The sequence below is a fragment of the Peromyscus eremicus genome, chromosome 7, assembly GCF_949786415.1.
Source record: "Peromyscus eremicus chromosome 7, PerEre_H2_v1, whole genome shotgun sequence".
NCBI lineage: Eukaryota > Metazoa > Chordata > Mammalia > Rodentia > Cricetidae > Peromyscus > Peromyscus eremicus.
Genome location: NC_081422.1, coordinates 115590843 through 115613446, shown reverse-complemented (window position 1 = coordinate 115613446; position 22604 = coordinate 115590843). Strand labels below are relative to the sequence as shown.

The 22604-nt window shown below is 44.1% G+C and overlaps 2 protein-coding genes and 1 long non-coding RNA gene across 8 annotated transcripts in view; 1 reads left to right on the top strand and 2 right to left on the bottom strand.

Annotated features, from left to right (window-relative positions):
• Positions 1-9736, bottom strand: part of Nktr (natural killer cell triggering receptor) — a 41352-nt gene extending 31616 nt beyond the window's left edge. For 3 of the 6 annotated variants that reach the window (XM_059268936.1, XM_059268937.1, XM_059268938.1), the window contains exons 1-3: positions 9656-9736; positions 1107-1181; positions 312-419 (exon numbers count right to left, since the gene is read on the bottom strand). In XM_059268936.1, coding sequence (XP_059124919.1) covers positions 312-419; positions 1107-1181; positions 9656-9713 — 241 coding nt within the window. In that variant the 5' untranslated portion in view covers positions 9714-9736. Of the gene's footprint in view, positions 1-311; positions 420-1106; positions 1182-9655 lie in introns of those variants that run through there. The other 3 variants (XM_059268939.1, XM_059268941.1, XM_059268940.1) reach the window with 1 other exon arrangement.
• Positions 9737-9878: 142 nt separating this feature from the next.
• Positions 9879-15079, top strand: LOC131915557 (uncharacterized). The gene is made up of 2 exons (XR_009380361.1): positions 9879-13404; positions 14081-15079. It is a non-coding gene; the product is annotated as an uncharacterized LOC131915557 (long non-coding RNA).
• Ss18l2 (SS18 like 2) lies at positions 14807-17762 on the bottom strand. Its single transcript, XM_059268935.1, has 3 exons — positions 17626-17762; positions 17414-17490; positions 14807-15092 (listed from the first exon to the last, which is right to left on the bottom strand). Exons 1-3 carry the CDS (start codon positions 17692-17694, stop codon positions 15005-15007), a joined length of 234 nt encoding a protein of 77 aa, XP_059124918.1. The 5' UTR covers positions 17695-17762; the 3' UTR covers positions 14807-15004.
• Positions 17763-22604: the final 4842 nt, after the last annotated feature.

The following is a 22604-nucleotide window of genomic DNA, read 5'->3' as shown; positions in this document are numbered from 1 at the left end:
CCCATTTATTTCAAGTAGTAGCCACACTAAGAAATTTCTAGAATAGCTGTAACTGGACAGTACTGTGGTGTTCACTGGAAGGTAATCTATGAGATAGTTATAATGTCACTAAAATAAACTACATACAATACATCATAGTCTTTTACTTTTTCACAAGTTCTCGATCTGTAACATCTGTTCATCCAACAATGATGCACTGAGGATACAATATTCACATCATTCTGTGACATAATATTCACCATTAAAAGCAATAATGAGATTCTTTAAAAAGTGACAGATGGATTTATTAGGAATATAACTTTTAACTCTACCTTCACTGAAGTCCCCACCCTGAATCATAAAGTTTTTAACCACACGGTGGAATGTAGAACCTTTGTAACATAACTTCTTCCCAGTTGTTTTCCCAAGGCCTTTCTCCCCTGGGGGGGGAAAAAAAAAAGTTTAGCTACAAACCATCATTCTATGGGAATAACCAACAAGCTAATCTGCAGTCAAATCCCTCCCATGTGCTGATACCGTGAGAGATGTAAGACACAATGTATGTAGCATACATACATAACGTACAAACCAAAATAAGTAACATAAAGCAGTTTATGTATTAAACTGATCCAGAAACAATTCTATGTGCTACAGGAGATAAGAATGGAGATGAATGAAATAAATTAGTTCAAACATTGTGTCTCTTTGTGTTCAAATAAAGGTTTTAAAATTGAAGTTTGCTATTTCTAATGTTTAACATTTTTTTTTCTGCTTGGCTAGGGTATGTACAATGATACATAATAAAAAGCAACATGTTTTATAATTTAAAAAATTGAAATTTAGATAAAATTTTTCCAAGATAAAATTAATTTTGAAGATGTCCTATTTGACAAACTAATACATAAAAATTGTACTACATGAAATAGAATCTTATCGTTTTAAAGATGATTTATTTTTCCTCCTGTCCTCTTAGTTACTTCATTTCATATGAAGTAATAATAACATTTTAGCTATAAAACTCACTTCACAGACAATTACGTTTTTATGAAAGTTCCCCCACCTTAAAGCAGATACAGATACAAGTAGCTAGGCATTCTTACTGAAAACAGGTTAAAAACTTCACTGACCTGAGCATAGGCATAGGAAGTTTTTGCATGTTTTTGGACATATGTCTGAGAAGAGCTGAAACATAATTCGACCAACTGAAACAAAATATATGAGGGAAAAAGAACAGTGAACAAGTTAATACAAATATTCATGTAAGAACTGGGAGGTACCCTAATAATACTAAGTTTCTTCTTTGTTTTTTAGAGATCTAACACAGTGAGTTTTAGTTAAAACTCATGGCTCTAGCACAAAAATTGTAGATTTGAAGTATTTTTTTTAACAGAGCCTTCTTGTATATTAGACTCCTTTAATACAGAACTAACAACCCTTTTAAAAATTATTTGTTTTGTTTTGCTAGGCTAAAGATCAAGCCCATGGCCTCACACATGCACAGCAAGCACTCTAGTGTTGAGCCGCACTGCTGTGGGATGTTCTGTATGGCAAATGTGTTGCTAATTAGTCAATAAATAAAACACTGATTGGCCATTGGCTAGGCAGGAAGTATAGGCGGGACAAGGAGGCGAATAAAGCTGGGAAGTGGAAGGCTGAGTCAGAGAGACACTGCCAGCTGCCACAATGACAAACAGCATGTGAAGATGCCGGTAAGCCACGAGCCATGTGGCAAGGTATAGATTAATAGAAATGGGTTAATTCATGATAGAAGAAGTAGATAACAAGAAGCCTGCCATGGCCATACAGTTTGTAACCAATATAAGTCTCTGTGTTTACTTGGTTGGGTCTGAGGCTGTGGGACTGGCAGGTGAGAGAGATTTGTCCTGACTGTGGGCCAGGCAGGAAAACTCTAGCTACACTGCACACACTCCCAGCTCCAAGTATTCTAACTAATAGCTGTGTGACCCATTAGGCCCTGTCAGTAAATTAGTACCTCCCTCCATAACAGTCTATTTTGCTCAGCACAGTTAGAAGGAAAGTTCTTCCATGCTGTCTTTGGAGCTTTCTTCCCTTGGCTGTTTGGAGCCAATCACCTAAACTGTACCCACAGTCAACGCTCATGTTCCACTCCCTGAGAGCCAGGGGAGAAAAGGTTGCTCAGAAGAACCAATGCTGTCTACAATAAACAATAAAAAGAAACACACTACGCTCTAAAAACTGTTCACAAATTCTGGTCTCATTATTATTATTATTATTATTATTATTATTATTTTGGTTTTTCGAGACAGGGTTTCTCTGTGCAACAGTCCTGGCTATCCTGGAACTCCCTTTGTAGACCAGGCTGGCCTCGAACTCACAGAGATCCACCTGCCTCTGCCTCCTGAGTGCTGGGATTAAAGGTGTGCGCCAACGACGCCCAGCTCCATATTCTTTTGAACTGTTTTAAATTACTAAGCTGTTGTTAATGGGTTATACTTGTTAATGAGCATATATAAATCAAAATTCAGACATTCCTTTAAGACACAATATCCAAGCACACATTCCATTAGCCCTCAGGTCAGTGAAGTGAGATCTTCCTGAAAAGTGCAAATCCTGTTTTAGTATTATCATAAAATATAGTTTTGAACCATGAAGTGGTAGTGCATGCCTTTAATCCCAGCACTCAGGAGGCAGAGATAGGTGGATCTCTGAGTTCAAGGGCAGCCTGGTCTACAGAGTGAATCCCAGGACAAGTAGGGCTACACAGAGAAACCCTGTCTTGAAAAACAAAAACAAACAAGAAACCAGTTCTGACTATATAGACCTGTTCAAAGAGTCTCAGTAAAAAGATTTTTGAAGTTTATTACATTTCCTTTTATTTATTGGGGGGAATGGTATGCATGTATTACAGAGCATGTGTTGAGGTCAGAAGACAACTTGCAAGAATGAGTTTTCTCCTTCCACTATGTAGGTTCCAGGGATCAAACTCAGAGGATCAGATTTAGCAGCAAGTACCTTTTCCTGCTGAACCATCTCTCTGGCCCCCAAGAAATGGAGTTTTAGTTCATAATTCTCTCCTAATCCCATCTCCTCCCTCATTCTACAAAGTCTTTTCCCTTATGGACATTTTATTTAAAGAAGCAGTATAAATCAAAATGAACTGTACATCAAATATAAGTCATGTTTAGAATAGACACAAACTGAGTCCTACTTTTTTTTATTAACAGTTTTAATGTATTTCTAGCTATCCCAATCTGTCCTTTACTGCACTAGATACCTGTCACGGACAATGTCAGAGGCCAGCTGCGACCTGTAGAAGGGTTCTTGGGGAGAGGAGTGAGGAATGAGGAAGTATTAGATAGAAATAGAGACGGAGACAATGAGAAAGACAGAGACATAGGATAGCTCCAGGAGGACCCTGGGTCAATACCCAGTCACCTGGACTTTATTCATGATGGGCTTTTTCTATATCAGCAAGGGGAGAGGCAAAAGACCTCCCCCTTTCAAGGTCGAGGTATAAAGTACCTGGTAATCACGCCCTTGGCCAAATCATCCCATTATGTATCCCTGCTGGGCAAAGCAAGCTCAGACTTTCAGACCTTGAGTAAGACCTCACTAGGGAGCCTCTGTGGGCCCCCACAGGACAACCAGAGGGATCATTATTGACCATCCATCATGTGAGGAAACTTCCCTGTGTCAACACTCTAAAACTAAACTCTGACAAAGTCAAAGTTTAAAACAATTTCAAAACTTTAGCTGATTCTTGAAGAAAAAGATACAAGCTCTGCAAGTCAGAACGTACTTAGATCTTTGGAATCATTGTACAATGTTTGCCTGTAGGATAAAATAAACAAAAACCAATAGGGTGTGGTGGCAGGAGTCTTTCATCCCAGCACTCTAGGCAGGAGAGATCCCAGGGGGTTTTGAGGCCAGCCTAATCTACAAACTAAGTTCCAGGACATCCAGAGCTGTTACATGGAAAAACTCTGTCTTGAAAACAAAACACAACATAAAACTACAGAGAGATCCTGTCTAAAAGAAGACCTGGGTTCAACTTCCAGCACCCACATCAGGAGGTTCACAACCACCTAAACTCCAGATCTAGGAGATTCCAGTGTAGTACTCACTCAGAAGGCAGAGACAGGTGGATCTCTGTGAGTTGGAGGCCAGTTTGATGGTCTACATAAGTAAGTTCTATGACAGCCAGAGCAACAGTTTCTCTGTGTATCCCTGGCTGTCCTGGAACTCCCTCTGTAGACCAGGCTGGCCTCAAGTGCTGGTATTAAGGGTGTGTGCCACTACACTGGCTTCAACCCAGGCTTTCTTAAGATCACAGAAACATCTAAATCAAGTGGATTTTTTTGTTTGTTTTTCTTCTTTGTCTTCCCCCTAAAACTCACAAGGCTTTAAATCAGTGGCTCTCAATCTTCCTAAATGACCCTTTGATATAGTTCCTCATGCTGTGGTGACCCTCAGCCATAAAATTATTTTGTTGGTACTTCATAACTGCAATTTTGCTACTATTATGAGTCATAATGTAAATATCTGTGCTTTCTGATGGTATTAGGAGACCCCTGTGTGAAAGGGTTGTTTGATCCCAAAGGTGTCACCACCCACAGGTTGAGAACCCCCACTTTAAAATGAAAGCTGGTCAAAGTTTCTCCTTTACAGGTGACTAAGTTATTTATCTCCTAGTAGCACAATAAATTTGAAAATGTGAAGTCTAACATTCAGAGATGTAGGCCTAACTATCATAACCTAACCTGATGTAGAACATATTTCTACTGGACTTAATCTCAGGAGGCAAGGGGTAGTGGAAAGTCTTTGTGTTCTCTATAGCACATTAGGATTGGGGAAGAGACAAAAAAATAAAGCTGCTATGACTTTAATTTGGTGCAAGGTCAAAAAACACTGCCATATCCAACTAGAGATGGCTCAGCAGTTGAGAATACTGGCTGCTCTTACAGAAGACCCACCTGGTAGCTCACAGTAACTCCAGTTCCAAGGGATCTTATGCCCTTTCTGGCCTCCAACGTGCTGGGATTAAAGATGCACATAGACATACAGGCAGGCAGGCAAAACACCCATACACATAAAATATAAATAAAAAACAAAGCAAAATGCTATCTACAGAAAATTTTTTTAAAATATCCTAGAGCAGTGATTTTTCAACCTATGGGTCACAATCAACCCCTTTGGAGGTCGCCTATCAGGTATTTGCATTACAATTCACAACAGTAGCAAAATTACAGTTAGGAAGTAGCAACGAAATAATGTTCTGGTTGGGGGGTCACCACAGCATGAGGAACTGTATTAAAGGGTTGCAGCATTAGGAAGGTTGAGAACTACTGTCCTACAGCAAGGGCTGGGGTGATGGCTCAATAGACAAAGCATCTGCATCACAAGTGTGAAGATCTAAGCTTGAATTCCCAGAGCCCATGTAAAATGCCAGATGCAAACCCATACACAAGTACACACGTGTACACGTACATACACATACACATACACACATACACACACACACACACACACACACACACACACACACACACACACCCTAGGATAAACAGATTAACCCATCAGGTTCCTAATGTATGACAGCACATTAAGCACATGCTTTACCATTGAAATATATGTCTAGCCTTCCATTTTGAATGAAATACGGACAAACTCTTTAGAAGAATTTCTGCCTATAAAGAGGTATAACTTGGCCAGGCAGTGGTGGTGAACACCTTTAATCCCAGCACTCAGGAGGCAGAAGCAGGGGAATCTCTATGAGTTCAAGGCCAGAACTGAGTTCCAGGACAACCAGAGCTACACAGAGAAATCCTGTCTGGGGGTGGTGGTGGGGGGTGGTGGTGGTGATGGTGTCATAATGTGAGTTAATTCACCTATACAGAAATTGACGACTCTAGAAAACAAACAAGAAAATATTAACCTGAACTAAGCTCATTTGTGAAACAAACTGTAGGCTTTCAACAAATAGCTTAATGGAATTGTATTATTTTATAGAAAACAAGTAATATTTGATACTCTCAGTTTCTAAAGATGTAGTCTCTGAAGAAAAGCAATATGCTCCAGTAGTTTGTTTTCAGTGACAGGCATAAGCTCTGGTCATGGAACACATCAAAAAGAAAAAAAAATGGCTCAGGGCAGTTGAGAAGGAAGGGGTTGGGCATGTAGCTTAGTGGTAGAGCACTGGTTAGTGCTGCAGGCTGCAGGCATATATCATAAGAACTCAGCTGGTTATGGCAAAGTCACTACCTGGAGGAATCAGGGAATTCCTCCAGAGGAAGCCAAATCCCAAGGAGTTTTTGGTGTTACTTGGCTTGTTATATATCAGCTCTATTCTGATAGAGCTGTGTGCCTTCATAGTTTTCCCAACTGATTTTTCCTAAGAAGGGCTAACAATGTGGACTGATCACTCTCTAGACAAACACATTCCAGGCATTTGGAGAACAGCCTCAGGAAAGGCTTTCTCTGGAATCAGATATCTCCCCTAGCTATTTTCAAGGACTAAAGGAGACACCACCCAGGTGGTCACCCAACTTCTGAGGACTAACAGTGATAACCACCCACAGGCGAATCTCCTGACTTAAGGTAAATTCCACAAGGAGACACTGCCTAGGAGAGGTAGACGTTAAGTAATAGCTTTACACAGTTTAGCTCGGACCCTCCCTTTTATATACCGTGACTTCCAGGGCAGAGGAGAGAAGAGAGAAGAGAATGGAAGAACTAGATAGGTAAGAACTTGAGAGGAACAAACTGAGATGGGGAAGAACTAGATTGAAGGGCGAGAAGAGAGGACTAGAGGAACGAGATGAAAGATGAGGAAGAGCCAGATGGGGAAGAACAAGATGAGGAAGAGCCAGATGAGAGAGAAGGAGACGGGAGAGGAGCTGATAGGAGAAAGAACTAGATAGATGAGAACCTAGAAGGGACAGAACTAGATGAAGGAATTAAGATAGAACCTAGAGGGGACAGTAGATAAATATAGAGAGAAATCAGGCAAGAACGGAGCTAGACATGAGAGCAAAATAGAAGCTGTGCAGAGAGAACTATCACAGAATAATAAAGTGTATGAACTAAGGAGTTTAGTGTACATAGATTCATTTCTTTTCATCAAAGATTAATTATCAGCTGGTTGTAGATTCTTCCCGGACCCTGGGAGGGGACTATCTAGGGGCTGGACCCCCGAAGTCCCCGAAAGGTTAGCATGCCTGATGCCCTAGGTTTGATTGCCAGTATCAAAAGTAAAAGATAAAGAAAGAAGTAAACTTCATCCCCTCAAGTTTCTATAAACACACACACACACACACACACACACACACACACAAACTGCAAACAATAAAAAAACTTCATTCATTAGCCTTCAGGACTGGCCACTAGGTCTCCATTAAGTTGTCAGGCTGGCCTCAAGGTTCCAACTTAATTGTAGCTCAAGAGGACCTTAAATTTACAAACTTCCAGTCTAGGCCAAATGCCTAAGAAATCTAAAGGAGGAGCTGTTGAGAAGTTTCAGCAAGGCAAAGTGCTTGTGAGAAAACTCCGAGGAAACAAGAGTCTTGTGGCCTTGGTTTCTTCAAAAACAGGGAATTGTTCTTGGAATGTGTTTTCGTGACCTTCTCAGGTGTAACAGACAGGAGTGAGTTCACTTTAGATTACTGACTACAAATGGCTATTATTTGTTTCTATGCCTTTATGGAAAAACATGTTTTGCCATGAGCAGCTTGAGATTGTGATTAATCAGGTGACACTTCTTAACCCTCAGAGTATAAACTGTCTGATGCTTTGAATAAAATTGGCCACAGCATGAGACTTGCGTCCACCTCATTTTTAGGCTCCACTCTTCCAGGTTCATGCTTCCATTAGAGAGGTAAACAACACATTTTCAGTCAGGAGGGAAAGATGAGCTACGACTACAGACTATGGCAACTAATGCCTATGCACACAAATCTGACAAATTAGATAAGTGCATCAGTTTCTTAAAAGCTACAAACCACCACTACATCAGTAAGTAATAGACATGTAGATGAATATTCCTCTATCAAAGAAATTAAAATATTCATTAAGAGCCTTAATAACAACAAAAGAACAATCACAGAATTATTTCCAATAGGAACAATTCACTGAATTCATACAGAAAAACTACTATATAATGTAAAGGTTTCCCCCCTTTAAATCTGTATTTGCATTCATTCCATAGTTTTATAATTCAAAAGTTAATCTGTTTTGCATTTGTACTGATGGTAATTGAAAATACACACTACGTTGTATTCAACTCTTAGCAGTGTATCTTGATTTCTATACCGCCTCTGCTTATCAAAGTAAATCAGATACTGCATCTGTGATGCTGAGAATTGAACTTGGAGCTTACATATGATAGGCAAGCACTCTCCCACTCAACTATATTCCTGTATGATTCTTAATTCATCTTTGCTCAGTAGTTAATCCATGCTCCAGATAACAGGGGTTTTACTAGTTTTTAAGAATTAAAAACAAGCTGGGCAGTGGTGGCACATGCCTTTAATTCCAGCAGAGGCAGTCAGATTAAGCATTTTCCTTTCAAGATTCATATCTGTGGTGCTGGGGATCAAAGCCAGGTCCTTGGTCATTCTAGGAAAATACTCTACTTCCGAGTTATGTTCCTAAGTAACTAATTATTGCTTTCCCAATATGCTCACACCTTAGGTTTGCAAAGATGTGTGAAAAAATCTCCACAGTAAGTTTGGTAAATGCTGAATGTACTGCAGAAATAGTTAAGGGTTGAAATGTTAAATGGGAGAGACAAAATTCTTAAGATCACTTCATTCCTTTGTTCAGGGCTCTCCTTACTCTCTTCCCTCCACTCCAGCCACACTGGGCTCTCTGCATTCCCTCGGAAACTGTTGTCCACAACCAAGCGGTTCTCAAATACACCCACATGGTTCGGCTTCTCATCTACTTAACTGTCTTCACAAAAAGGACTTTTCTCACCACCTCACTGAACAGCACTGGAAGGAATGTGTTTTTAACCCTTTGTTAACTGCCTGTGGTCTTCCAACAGGATGTAAACATAAAAGTGGCAGCTGTTTTAGTCACTGCTGTACCTGCAGAGCCTAGGACAAGCTCTCCTAAGACATAAAATGTGTTAAAATTCCTGCAGTTTACAACTCTTGAGCCTAGCCCACGTGGTGGCACACGTCTTAATCCCAGTGCTTGGGAGGCAGCTTCGAGGCCAGCCTGGTCTATACAGTGAGTTCCAGGACAGTCAAGGCTATACAGAGAAACCCTGTCTCGAAATACAAAACAAAATAAGGACCTCTGCGCCTGAAACAAGTATTTCAGGAAAATAAATGTATGTTTATACATGTGTATGTATGTTTATGCTGTATACGTGCACGCGCACGCATGTATGTCCAAGTCTCCCTGTGTGTCTGTGTATTAATGAATGGCTGCACACTATGGAATCCCTAAGACAAAACAACACAGCTGCGGCGTATCCACGATGCAATTCCGGGGTTACGGAACGCACACAAGCCGTTCTGTCGCCTAAGCCCTTTGCCCAGCAGTCCTCGGGGGAGACGGGAGGGCAGTTGACCAGCTCGTGACGAGCCAGGCTGGACTCGGAGGAGCGCGCTCCGCTGGCCGGCCCGCCCGCTCCTCCCCACGCCCGGCCCGAGGCGCGCTCCACCGCCCCCGGCAGGCCCCGGCTCACCCGGTTCCCGGTTGATCTCGATGTCGAAGTGGCACTGCGGCCGGTCCTGGGCGCCCATCGCGAGCGCGGCGGCGGCGGGAGCTGCGGACAGGGAGGAGGGCGCTGAGGGCGGGCGGGCGGGGGAGCGGGGCGGGGCCCGGTGACAGGGGCGCGGCCGCCAGGAGGCCGCCCGCCGCCCGCCGCCCGCCCCGGCCGCGGGCTCCCGCACTCCCGTGGAGCTCCTCACCTGGCCGCACAGCTCCGGGTCGGCGCAGGAGAACGCCCTGCCGGCGAGCCCAACGTCACCAACGGAAGGCCACCTCCGCCCGGCCGGGGCCAGCAGCCCAGTGCCACGCCAAAGCTCGCGAGACTGGAGGCAAATGTCGCGAGAGTCCAATCTCGCGGAGGGACGGCCCTTGTGCCCCGCCCCTCAGTATCAGCGGTCCAATCCCAAGTCCGCAGCGCTGTGCGAGCTGTCAACCACGGCTGGCGCAGCATCGCGAGAGTTCCTGGTTGTCTGACCAGTGAATGAACGGGCAAGTGAAGCCGAGGTTTCCAGAGCCGACGTGGCCTTTTGGCTTCTTCTCTTTCTCGGGGTTGATACGAGTTTCCATAAATTTCCTTACGCTGTTTGTGTCGAGTTTAAAGACTCTTGGGTGCCGGGGGTGGTGACGCACACTAATCCCAGCACTCAGGAGGCAGAGGCAGGCGGGTCTCTGAGTTTGAGGCCGGCCTGGGCTACAGAGTGAGTTCCAGGACAGTCAGAGCTACACAGAGAAACCCTGTCTCGAAAAACCAAAAAAACAAAAAAAAAAAAGTCAGGGAACCGGATGTGCCTCACTTGCGCCTGCCAGGCTGAGACCAGAGGCTGCCCGCCAGCTTGAGGCCACCCTGGATTACTGAGACTTTCTCAAAAAACAAACAATGAAACCAAACAAAAAGCAACAACAAAGTCCCAAGCAAAACACAAACCATGGTGTTGCACACCTCGTAAGTGAAGTTCAAAGTCACCCTGAGCTACATAACAAATACGTCCGAATTTGAGGAAACCAGAAGGTGGCTGTAGCGATGGCGGCGCAGCACTGGTTGCAGAGGAACTGGGTTCAATCCCAAGACCCACATGGTGGCATACAACCATCCGTAACCCCAGCTCCAGGTCTCATCGCTATTAGGTACAACATTTTGGACTCACCAAAATAGGATAAATAATGGAGTATTTTCTCTGAATGTGTCAAATGTTTGTGGACTGGACATTGTTAATATAATTATTGACTATATATTATATATAGTTATTGTACTTTTGTTTATAGTTTTTCTTTTATTAGTTATAACCTTTTATTATTTTAGATGAAAAAGGGGAAATGTGGTGAAATATTGTGTACCCTAATTAAGCTTGCCTAAGGATCAGAGAACAGAACAAGCCACTAGATTAAACATGGAAACTAGGCAGTGGTGGTACACACCTTTAATCCTAATACTCGAAGGCAGAGATCTGTCTGGATCTCTGTGGGTTCAAAGCCACCCTGGACTATATGAGATTGATTTAGTCTAAAAGAGAAACAGAGCCAGGCAGTAGTGGCACACACCTTTAATCCTAATACTTGGGAGTGACACTCCTTTAATCCTAGCACTTGGGATCTCATGGCTTTGCTACCAGTATTTGGGAAGCACACATGCCATTATTCCAGCACTAGGAAGGAAGTGAAATGGCTGGGTAGAGAAAGGTATATAAGGCCTGAGGAGACAGGAACTAGAGCCTTTTGGCTGAGACCTTTTTGGCTGAGGACTCAGAGGCTTGCAGTCTGAGGATTCGTGTAGATAGGATCTTGTCTCCATTTTGGCCTGAGGATTTCAGTAATAGTAAGTTTCTCTAGTGGCTTGTTCCTTTGTCTCTCTGATCTTTCAGCATTTACCCCAATATCTGGGTCTGGGCTTTTCATTATAAGACCACTGAGGATGGTCTTATTGTGTCCTTGTTTTACTTCATGTTTCAGCAGTCTTGTTGGTGAGATTTATGGGTGTAGCTTCTGACATTACTAGGGTACAATCTCACAACAAACTCCCAGATCCTCTCTCTTACAGTCTTTCTGCCCCCTTGGGCAAACATTCCCTGAGCATTAGATGTGGGAGTTGTTTTGTAGATGTAGCTGTTGGGATTGGACTCCACATCTTGATTGGTTGTAGTTTTCTGCAATAGTCTCTGTTTATTGTAAAGAGAAGAAGCCTCCTTGATGAGGGGTAAGAACTACATTTATCAGGGCTAGCCCCTGAAGAAAAATGTCTCCTCTGCCCAAGTTTGTATTTTGGTGGCCAGTCGACCCAGCTTTTTGTTGTTTTTGTTTCTTTCCCTAGAAGCTGGGGATGTAGCTCAGTGGTGCAGGACCTACTTAGAGCGTGTGAGGTTCTAGGTTCCATCGACAGCATGGAAGGGAGAAGGGAAGCAAGGGGGAGGGAGAGTAGAGGACAGAGAAGGGGAGGGAAGAGAAAACCAATGTATCAACTTCAAGTTCATGAAAACTTTCTCCTGTTTTCATCTGGGAACTTAAGTTTCTCCTTTTATGTTTAAATCCAGTCTTCAGAAAACCATTAAAAATTGTGATAAGGATGCTGAAGTGTAGCTCTTCAAGGTTGACAGCTTCTGGTGGAGGTGGGGGTGGGGAAGGGCTCAGTCTTCTCTAAGGGGCTGTCCACTGGGAGTTTGACCATGCCCAGTGAGTATATGGACAACACAAAACAGAACTTGTTTTTTCCTTCTGCTGTTTTGGGGAAGGTCACAATGGTTGGGGGCAGACCTGGGAGGACTGGAGTGAATGTGATCAGAGTGCATTATGTGAAATTTCCAAATAATCAATACAGAATTACATAATAAATCAATCAATCCAGTCTTCCTGTGTTACATAGGATGGGATTAGAACCTTGGAGGCCGGCCTGTGTTCCATAGCCATTTGTTGTAGACTTTTGTTTTTTGTTTTTTTGAGACAGGCTTTCTCTGTGCAGTTTTGGTGCCTATCCTGGATCTGCTCTGTAGACTAGGCTGACCTTGAACTCACAGAGATCCTCCTGGCTCTGCCTCCCGAGTGCTGGGATTAAAGGCATGTGCCACCACCGCCCGGCCATACTTTTGTTTTTTATTTATGGCTAATACTATTTTTTCAACCCATAATTACTTGGATTTATGACCACATATGATTATCAGTGCCATACTGCCATTTTTATAAAATTGTTGTTTTATAAAATTGTAAAGCCTGCATTATATTATCCTTACCATTTTTAAGTGCAGTTCAGTGGTATGAAGTACATTCACCTTATGGCACAGCCATCACCATCAACTGACTCAGAAGGTTCATCTGGCAGAACTGTAACCATGGCCCTTCACAAACTCATTTCCCTCTCCCCTTCACCCTATTCTGCACAATACCTCTACTTTGTCAGTTTAGTGACTGTTAGCACCTCCTGTTTGTAGAATCATGTTGTGCAGGTCTGTTTTGGTTATCAACTTGACTGTATCTGGAACCAACTAGAATCCAAGCCGCTGGGCACTCCTGTGAGGGATTCTTCTCATTGGATTATTTGAAAGAGGAAGATTCACCCTAACTGCGAGCCACACTTTTCTTTTTCTGGATAAAAGGACCTGGAAGGAGACTCTGACCACTCACACTGTCACTACTAAGTTCATCTGTCCTTTGCTGGTTGATATGAAAACCAGCTTCTTTGTGATTCCAACACAGACTGATGACAGCAGTTCTCCAAGGATCTTCCAGGCCTCCAGGGTAAGCTGGGGATTGCTGAGATAGCCAGCCTCTTGGGGTGAGCAACTAATAGATTTTCAGTCTTTTCAGTAAGAGAGTGAGCCAGTAGGCCCCAGTCTTCCATGGCCTTTGCTTCAGTTTCTGCCCCGATTTCTGCCCTCACTCCCCTTCATGATGGACTATGACAGAATGTTTAAGCCAAATAAACTCTTTCCTCCACAAGCTGCTTTTCATCATGGTGTTGTATCACAGCAACAGAAAGCAAACTGATACATTTGGTGTCTATCCTTTATGGCTGGCTTCATAACTTAAAGGTGAAATACCTTTAAATTGCATCCATGTTGTATATCAAGCTTTTAAGTGGAAGGAGTCAAGAGTGATAGAAGTGAATATGGTCAAAATGCATTATATATATGCATGAATGTCATCGTTCTCTGTGAGTTTGAGGCCAGCCTGGTCTACGGAAGGAATTCCAGGACAGCCAGGACTACACAGAGAAACCCTGTATTGAAAAACCAAAAAGAAAAAGGTGCATGTCTTTAACTCTAGCACTTGGGAAGCAGAGGTGGGTGGATCTGAGAGAGTTCCAGGACAGCAAATGCTACAGATTGAAACCCTGTCTAGCAAAACAAAGAAAGAAAGAAAATATTGTTAAACCTATTTGTATATGCTAACAAAAACATTTCTCCTTGTTCAGGGTCTCATGTGGCCCAGGCTAACTTTGATCCGGGGCCTCTACTTCCCAGGTATGCCTAGTGCTGGTTATTCAACTTTTTTGCCTCTCAGCTCTGAATGCACCCTTTGCTTGATTCTCTGTAATGTGTAATTCAGCCTTAAGCAGGGATACTTGCTTCAACCTCTCTCCCTGAAAAGAAACTTTGGTATTTTTTATAACCTAGGAGAAGAAAAGAGGTGGAAGAAAGGCGAGACCAGGGCTGTGTGATGGCGTTAGCTGATTACAAAGACATTGGGGTACTGAAGAGAAGTGTACATCATTGTTGTGGGGTATTTGTACACTGTGTGAAGATATATTGATGTGACTGGTTCAATAAAGAGCTGAACAGCCAATAGCTAGGCAGGAGATACAGGCAGGACTTCTGGGCAGAGAGGAAGGAAGCCGATGAATCTACTTGTCCAAGAGACACCAGGAGACACAGAAGAAGCAGGATGGGCAGTACGTGACAGAACGTAGATTAATAGAAATAGGTTAATTTAAGTTATAAGAGCTAGTAAAAAAAAAAAAAAAAAAAAACAAGCCTAGGCTAAGGCCAACCTTTCATAATAAGTCACTCTGTTGTTATTTGAAAGCTGGCTGGTGGGACAGAAAGACTCGTTACACGTCATTTATTATTACTTGATATCAGAGTTAAATTAAGAAGCACTGTTGATTCTGGTGATGTGGCATTGCTGTCACGTACCTCAGTTTAGTTTTCCAGTGGGGTCTGCTTTATTACTAAAATATTTACACTTAGAATATAGTACAGTTAGCAGCAACTTTCTTCTCAGTCTAGAAAGAGCCACAGACTTCTCACCCAAGTGGCTCAGTTACTAACAATTCTGTCTCTGTTTCATAGGAGATGGGTTCCATTCCGTCATTCCGCATCAACAGCCTCCTATAAGATTATTCCACTGCCTTTGTAAGGCTGCCTGTGTTGGCATCTGCGATGGTAGCTAAATAAATGAGATTTCTATGCAACACATGCTGGTACCTATGAGTGAAAAACAAGAATTAGAGGCTTGGTTCTTTTGTTTGTTTGTTTGTTTGGGTTTTTTTTGTTTGTTTGTTTGTTTTTTGTTTTTTTTGTTTTTTTGAGACAGGTTTTGGTGCCTGTCCTGGATCTCGCTCTGTAGCCCAGGCTGGCCTCGAACTCACAGAGATCCGCCTGGCTCCGCCTCCCGAGTGCTGGGATTAAAGGCGTGCACCACCACCACCACCACCCAGTTTAGAGGCTTGTTTTTACTCACCTTGCAAACTAGAAGAAAACCTGCCCAGTGTGGTGGAATGCTGTTCCCTTGACTGAATGACACAGGTCACCAACCTTTTTTTTTACTTTTTGATTCACCTGCCTCTGCCTTCCCAAGTGCATCAACACACCTCACTTCACCAACCTTCTTGTTTAACTTAGACTCTCACCCATTCTCACTTATCACTCACACATATGTCCTCTAGATCAAGCAACCATGACTTTTTTGCTTGGACTACAATAGTAGTTTCCTCACTCCACGGTTTATGATGAAGCCCTGCTTTATTCCCCAGAGTTGGAATGGTCACAGCACAGTTTACATCAAGATCCTGTCGTAACTGTTCTAACTCCTCTAAAGATGCCATCTCATTCCTACATGGTCTTAATGTAATGGGGTCTCCAGTTACTTTGTGTTCTCCTATGGCTTTCCCTTTGTTAAGTTCTGAACACAGGGCCTCCTTGATGTGGCCTGAGGGTATTCAGCACCTTTATCCTGCCTTACTTATCTCTGGGGCTCAAGGCTTCACTCAATGCTACCTTATTAGAGACTCTCTGCCCCCTACCATAACTTACCCTACTTGATTTCTGCGGGGTTGGAAATTGAACCCTGAATTTCCTGTTCATGACAGGCAAGGTGCTCTTTCACACCCCACCCCCCAAATGCTTTTTATCCCATTCAAAGCATTATTATATAATCTCATTGTATTTGTTCCCTCTGGATTCTGTGTATGAGTGTTTTGCCTGCATGTATGTATGGGCACTACACACATGCCTGGTGCCCGGCGTTACAGATGGTTGTGAGCCACCATTACTGGGAATTGAACTTGGGTCTTCCACAAGAGCTACAAGTGCTCTTAAACTCCGAGCCAACTCTCCCTCCCTCCCTCTGAATTCTAGACTCCAGAATGTCAGCTCCACAAGAGATGTGGAATCTTTTGTGCTTTTTATTCCCAAGTACATCAAACACTGAGTCCTAGTCCATAGTACACCCAGCACTCGGGAGGCAGAAGCAGGTGGGTCTCTGAGTTCAAAGCCAGCCTGGCTTATAGAGCAAATTCACAGGGAAACCTTGGGGAGAGACAGGAGCCCTTTCTTTTTCTTTTTTTTCTTTTTTTTTTTGGTTTTTCGAGACAGGGTTTCTCTGTGTAGCTTTGCGCCTTTCCTGGGACTCACTTGGTAGCCCAGGCTGGCCTCGAACTCACAGAGATCCGCCTGCCTCTGCCTCCCGAGTGCTGGGATTAAAGGTGTGCGCCACCACCGCCCAGCTAGGAGCCCTTTCTTATGATCAAGGCATGCATAATGGCTTGCCATTCAGAAAGAATCATCAGACTTGGGAAGTGCAACCTTCACAATGTGAAAAAACAGGATAGGAGATTTGTAAAGAATCAATGTACTAAAGAAAAATGTGCGGCAGGCATTTTCTAAAAATGAGAAAGTGTTTACTATAAACTGTAAAAAAGCAAACCACCAAATGCTGGAGTCAAACATAAACACCTCAGAATGGAAATTCTGCTATTCCACTGAGGTACTTGGAGAAGGATTGTAGGTGACTAAGTGTTGGACCAAATTTAGAAAAGGGTCTCAAATTCTGTTTCTTCTCATTCTGATATCCCATAGAGAGCACATTAATTCTATCCAGAATTAACCTTTGGTTTAACATGGAAATCTCTTTGTTGGTTGTGCATATCTCTCACAGACTGACTGCTAGTTAATCAAATGCCCTGACTTACTTACTGGGAATGGACATAAAAGCCACGAATAAAGAGATTGTGGCTCTTATCTGAGCCTAGCTTTCAGATGGTTCGCTGTCATCAGCTGACAGGGTTCTACCACAAACTATATGGTCTTGAGTAGTAAGTAAATAACCTATAGAGGGCAGGGGGCACAGAGTCTTGCTATGTAATCTTAGCTGGCCTTAAACTTGTGGCCATCCTCGGGCTGCAGCCCGACAAGTGCTGGGATTACAGGCATGCAGCGCCACTCAGGCGAAGTAACTTCTCATGTAGCTCCCTTTTCTCATCGGCGACCCATCACCCAGACTGCCGCACGTCCCCAGTGGCACTTACTGGACGCACTCGTTCGCTCGGCCCTTGTTCTGATACTCCACGATACAGCGGATCAGCTGGTCATTCTCCTCCAGGAGCTGAAAGGAGGGCGAAAGCGCAGGGTACCATCAGGTGCCCCCCGCCCCCGCCAGCAGGCGCCGATCTGACCCGGCCCCCATCCCTCCCCACCACGGCCCGGAAGCTGCAGGAAACTCCTGCACCGGGACGCTCACCCGCTGGATGGTCTCCTGGTTGACCTTGGCCTTGCCGCGAAGCCAGTCAGGGGCGAAGATGACCGACATGCTGTGAGTAAGTTCGGAATCCCGAGCCGGGAGCTGCACCGTCGCGTGCTACTGACGCGAAGTCTACGCCGCGGGGTCCGTCCCCGCCCTAAGGAGGCGGGGCGAAGACGACCATTGGAAGCGCGGCGGGGCGGGGCGGGGCGGGGCGGGGCGGGGCTTGTGATTGGACGGACACGAGCTCGCGGACCGGCTCTTGCGGAGTCTGTAACGCTCCTCTAGGGACAGGACTTGGCGACGATTGACAGCTACGGGCTGACCCGCCTCTCCCGCAGCCCGGCTCCCTGTACCTTCCTGAAGAAACCAGTTCCAGAGCAGTGAGAACTGTGGGTGTTGCCTCCAGCCAGCTCAAACCAGAAAGCACGGATAATAGATTTCCTGTTAGCCTGGAAAATACTTTAATATGCCTAGATTCTTTCCAGACAATAAGAAATTGAGTATCAGGAGCTAGTGGTTAAGAAACTTAACTACTCTTACAGAGGACAAGAGTTTGATTCCAAGTATTTATGTCGAGTGGCTCACAACCACCTGTATGTAACTTCAGCTCCAGGAGATCTAACGCTCTCTTCTGGCCTGCCTGGGCACCCACATACACGTGCACATGAGTAAAAATTTGTTATGAAATCATACTAGCTACACAGAGAAACTCTGTCTCGAAAAACCAGAGAGAGAGAGAGAGAGAGAGAGAGAGAGAGAGAGAGAGAGAGAGAGAGAGAAGAAAAGAAATCGTACTAATTGCTTGTTGCAACCCTAAAAAGAATTAGTATTTTCTCCATTTTACAGATCAGAATATAGATGCATTTCCCTGAATTCTATTGGTCAAATGACCGCCAGACTCTAACGCTCTCTTCTGGCCTGCCTGGGCACCCACATACACGTGCACATGAGTAAAAATTTGTTATGAAATCATACTAGCTACACAGAGAAACTCTGTCTCGAAAAACCAAAGAGAGAGAGAGAGAGAGAGAGAGAGAGAGAGAGAGAGAGAGAGAGAAGAAAAGAAATCGTACTAATTGCTTGTTGCAACCCTAAAAAGAACTAGTATTTTCTCCATTTTACAGATCAGAATATAGATGCATTTCCCTGAATTCTATTGGTCAAATGACTGCCAGACTCTGAGCCTGGGCAATGTGGCTTTAGAACTTCATTTAACAGGGAGCTCTTGAGGGACTTCCTAGAGCTTCGTTTCCCTGCCCTAGAACAGGTTTCCCCTACCCCCTTTCAGGCTAGTAAGACAGCAGCTTCCACCTCATTTCCCAGCATGAGGCTTCAGCGAGAGAGGTTGGGGTGACCTGCCTGAGTGGGGTCAGGACTCAGAGCTCCTTGCTTCTCAAGTTCCGACATCAGGTTCTCTCCCCACAGGAACCTCCTAGAGATTCTGCAGAAGACAGGATGGGCAGAAGCAGAGCCATCAAGAGCAGGATGGAGACCTCGCTTTATGCCACTCTGCCTTTAACAATTCTGATTTTTAGACAGTGGAGGAATGGCGTTAGCAGGAGATGGTGTTGAGGGGGGCAAGTGCAGGGGATGGATAGTGACCCAGCCATTGAGGAAAGACAAGCCCTCCAGGGCAGGAGATATCTCAGCGTGAAGATGTGCAGATTACAGAGATGATAGGGCTCAGCTCTGAATTTGGCATCTGCTGGATGACATCAAGGACCTGGCTGAGGGCTGGAGAGATGACTCAGCAATTAAGAGAACTGGCTGCTCTTCCAGAGGACCTGAGTTCAATTCCCAGGACCCACATGGCCACTCACAACTGTCTGTAACTCCAGTTCCAGGGATCTCCTCACACAGACAAATGTGCAGGCAAAACACCAATGCACACAAAATAAAAAGAAAAAAACAAAAACAAAACAAAACAAAAGAATTGACTGCCAGGCATGGTGGCACACCCCTTTAATCCCAGCACTGAGGAGGCAGAGGCAGGTGGATCCCTGTAAGTTTGAGGCCAGCCTGGTCTGCAGAGTGAGTTCCAGGACAGCCTCCAAAGCTACACAGAGAAACCCTGTCTTGAAAAAAAGAAAGGAAAAAAAAAAAAAAAAAGGACCTGGCTGAGGTTGGCAATGTGTGTAGTACAGATCCACGTGGCGGTAGAACTTACAGCCCAGAAGGAGATGGATAGTAGGTGGGACAGAAGGATGACTGTGCAAGGGTGTCAGTATGTCAGAAAGAGTGTGATAGATATGATCACCTGGGACTCCCAACTTATGTGGAAGGAAGTTAAAATGAAAAAGAATTAATGAAAAGGGCAAAGTAGAGGGACATGGACTAGAAATTTCTAGTTTGGGAGGGAGGCAGAAGAGGAGAGGACAGAGATCAAATGTCTAAAGTTATAAATAACTACTTGTGGAAGTTGTCTGTGGAGATGTAGAGATTGTGGGGGTGAAGAGCTGAAGAGGCTTGGAATGGAAAGCCTCTGAAGATGACAGTGGTTGTGAGCAGTCAGTGACTGGAGATGAGGGCTGGGATAATAGGTATCACATCTTACCTGTTTCCCATTCCATTCTACGGTAGTGCCAGAGGCTCACCAGGTGTACCAAAAGAAGGTGAAGGAACATTCTATCCAAATCACTCAAGTCTCAAATACTAATATCCCAAGGCTCCATCCACATTTGAAAAGATCTTATTTTGTTTATTTGATTTTGATCTTAAGATAGTGTCTCAGATAGCCTGGGCTGGCTTCAAACTCACCAGGAATGATTGTGAGCTTGACTCTCCAGAGTGCTGGAACTGCAGGTGTTCATGTGCTGGGGTAGAGCCCAAGGCTTCACTCATGAAAGCTAGGCACACACTTTCCCACATGAGCCACACTCTAGCTTGGATTTTTCTGTCTTGTTTTGTTTTGTTTTGTTTTGTTTTTGCTTTTCTAGACAAGGTTTCTCTGTGTAACAGAGTGACTGTCCTGAACTTGCTGTCTTCCAAGTGCTTATTTATTTATGTGTATGAATGCTTTGCCTGCATATGTGTATGTGCACCGCATGCCTGTCTGGTGCCTGTGAATGTCAGGAAAGGGTATTGAATCCTTTGGAACTGGAGTTACAGAAAGTTGTGTGTTGTGGAATATTACTTTAACTATGTTGCATTTGTTTAACAATGTAAAGATGTGTTACATTTGTTTATGCTGCATTTATTTATGTAAAGATGTGTTGCTGTTTTACCTTACCTGCCTAAGGCACCTGATTGGTCTAATAAAAAGCTGAATGGCCAATAGCTAGGCAGTAGAGAAATAGGGTGGGCTGGTGGGCAGAGAGAATAAGTAGGAGGAGGAATTTAGACTCGAGAGAGGGAGAGGAGAGAGAATGATGGAGAAAGAGAGGGAGATGCCCAGGGCTAGCCAGCCAGGCAGCCTCCATCCAGAGAGAGACAGAGTAGGACATACAGAATGAAAGAAAGTTAAAAAGCCCCAAGGCAAAACGTAGATGAAGAGAAACAGGTTAAAATAAGTTATAAGAGCTAGTGGGACAAATATAAGATAAGGCCCAGCACTTATAACTAATAAGTCTCCGTGTCATGTTTTGGGAGCTGGTTGGTGGCCCAAAAGGAAGGCTGCTACAGTGGGTAGCGGGAGTCAAGCCCCAGGTCCTCTGCAAGAGTAATAAGTGCTCTAAACTCCTGAGCCAACTCTCTAGCCCCACTGTTTGTTTTTTTTTTTTTTTAAGTAGGGACTCAAACTGTAGTCAAGCTGGCCTAGAATTCACTATTTCACTCAGGCTAGCCTCAAATTCATGGCAATGCTCCTGCACCAGCCACCTGAATACAGATAATACAGGTGTGAGCCACTACACTGGCTAAATCCAGAATTTTATAGGTCTAGCATCAGAGTTTCTCTAGACAGAGCAAACAGTGGACATGGTGTCAGTCTCCTTTATCTACTAGTTTTTCTCTGTGAATGTTATGACCCAGCCTTGCTGGGGCTTGTTACAGACCAGCCCTGACTCAGTGTGGGAGGGACTATGGCAGGACTTGAATACCAGGAATGCCCAGAGGCTATCTTAGACTATCACAAGTCTTCCTCTGTTCATTTTGTAATTTGTCTGTGGTTACATAAGCCCGGTTTCCATTTCCACCCACAAGAAAAATGCCTTTTAGAAGTCTTCACTCAGCTCAGCTCTCTCCATGGACCTGCAACCTGTCTATCCAGCTGCTGTGTTTGCACCTGTACTAGGCTTCCCCATAATGACAGAACTGCTAAGGCTGTTTCTGTCTATATGAGGATTTATTAGGAGAATGTGCTCACGTGGTGATGGAGGCTGAGAACCAGGGGAGCCACTTGTGGGGTTCACTGACTTGCACTTGGTCTCAGAATCAGGAAAGCTAACTCTGGGAATGTGGCTCAGTGGACAGAGCTCTTGTCTAGCAGGAAGGAAGCCCTAGGCTAGAGCTCCAGGGCCACACGGACTGGTTCTGGAGGCACACTTCTGTAATCCCAGCACACAGGAAATGGAGGCAGGAGGATCAAGTTCAGTCACAGTCGGATATATAGTGAGTTCAAGGTCAGTTTGACATACATAAGGCCCCTTCTCAAAAAATAAAAATGAAGTATCAGTAAAGCTGATGGTGAAACTTAGTGAGAAGCCGAGGTCCTGAGAACCAGGAAGTGGGGAGTCACTGATTCACATTCTAAGACCAAATGGCAGGAGAGCTTGGAGTTCTGATGCGTAGGGCATAAGATAGGGCTGATCCGGGGTTTTGTAGTTCAAGCATTCTACAGGGCTACATCCTCAGCCACACAGTACTGCGCACAAGCAAAAGTCTCTGAAGCACACCAGCTCTCCTTTGCCCAACCTGCTGCTACATGGGGGAAGCTTTCCCTGAGCCCCAAGTTCAAGCCGAATGCTCTTGTAAATTCTCTTTAGAATCCATACTTCTTTGAAGCATGACTCCTGTTTAGACTCTGCTTTCCTGCCTGG

Coding starts and splice junctions, on each gene's coding strand:
- Ss18l2 (XM_059268935.1), bottom strand. CDS start 17,694: ATGTCGGTCATCTTCGCCCCTGACTGGCTTCGCGGCAAGGCCAAGGTC. Junction 17,491..17,625: donor ACCAGGAGACCATCCAGCGG/GTGAGCGTCCCG, acceptor CCCTCCTTTCAG/CTCCTGGAGGAGAATGACCA. Junction 15,093..17,413: donor CGAGCGAACGAGTGCGTCCA/GTAAGTGCCACT, acceptor TTTCACTCATAG/GTACCAGCATGTGTTGCATA.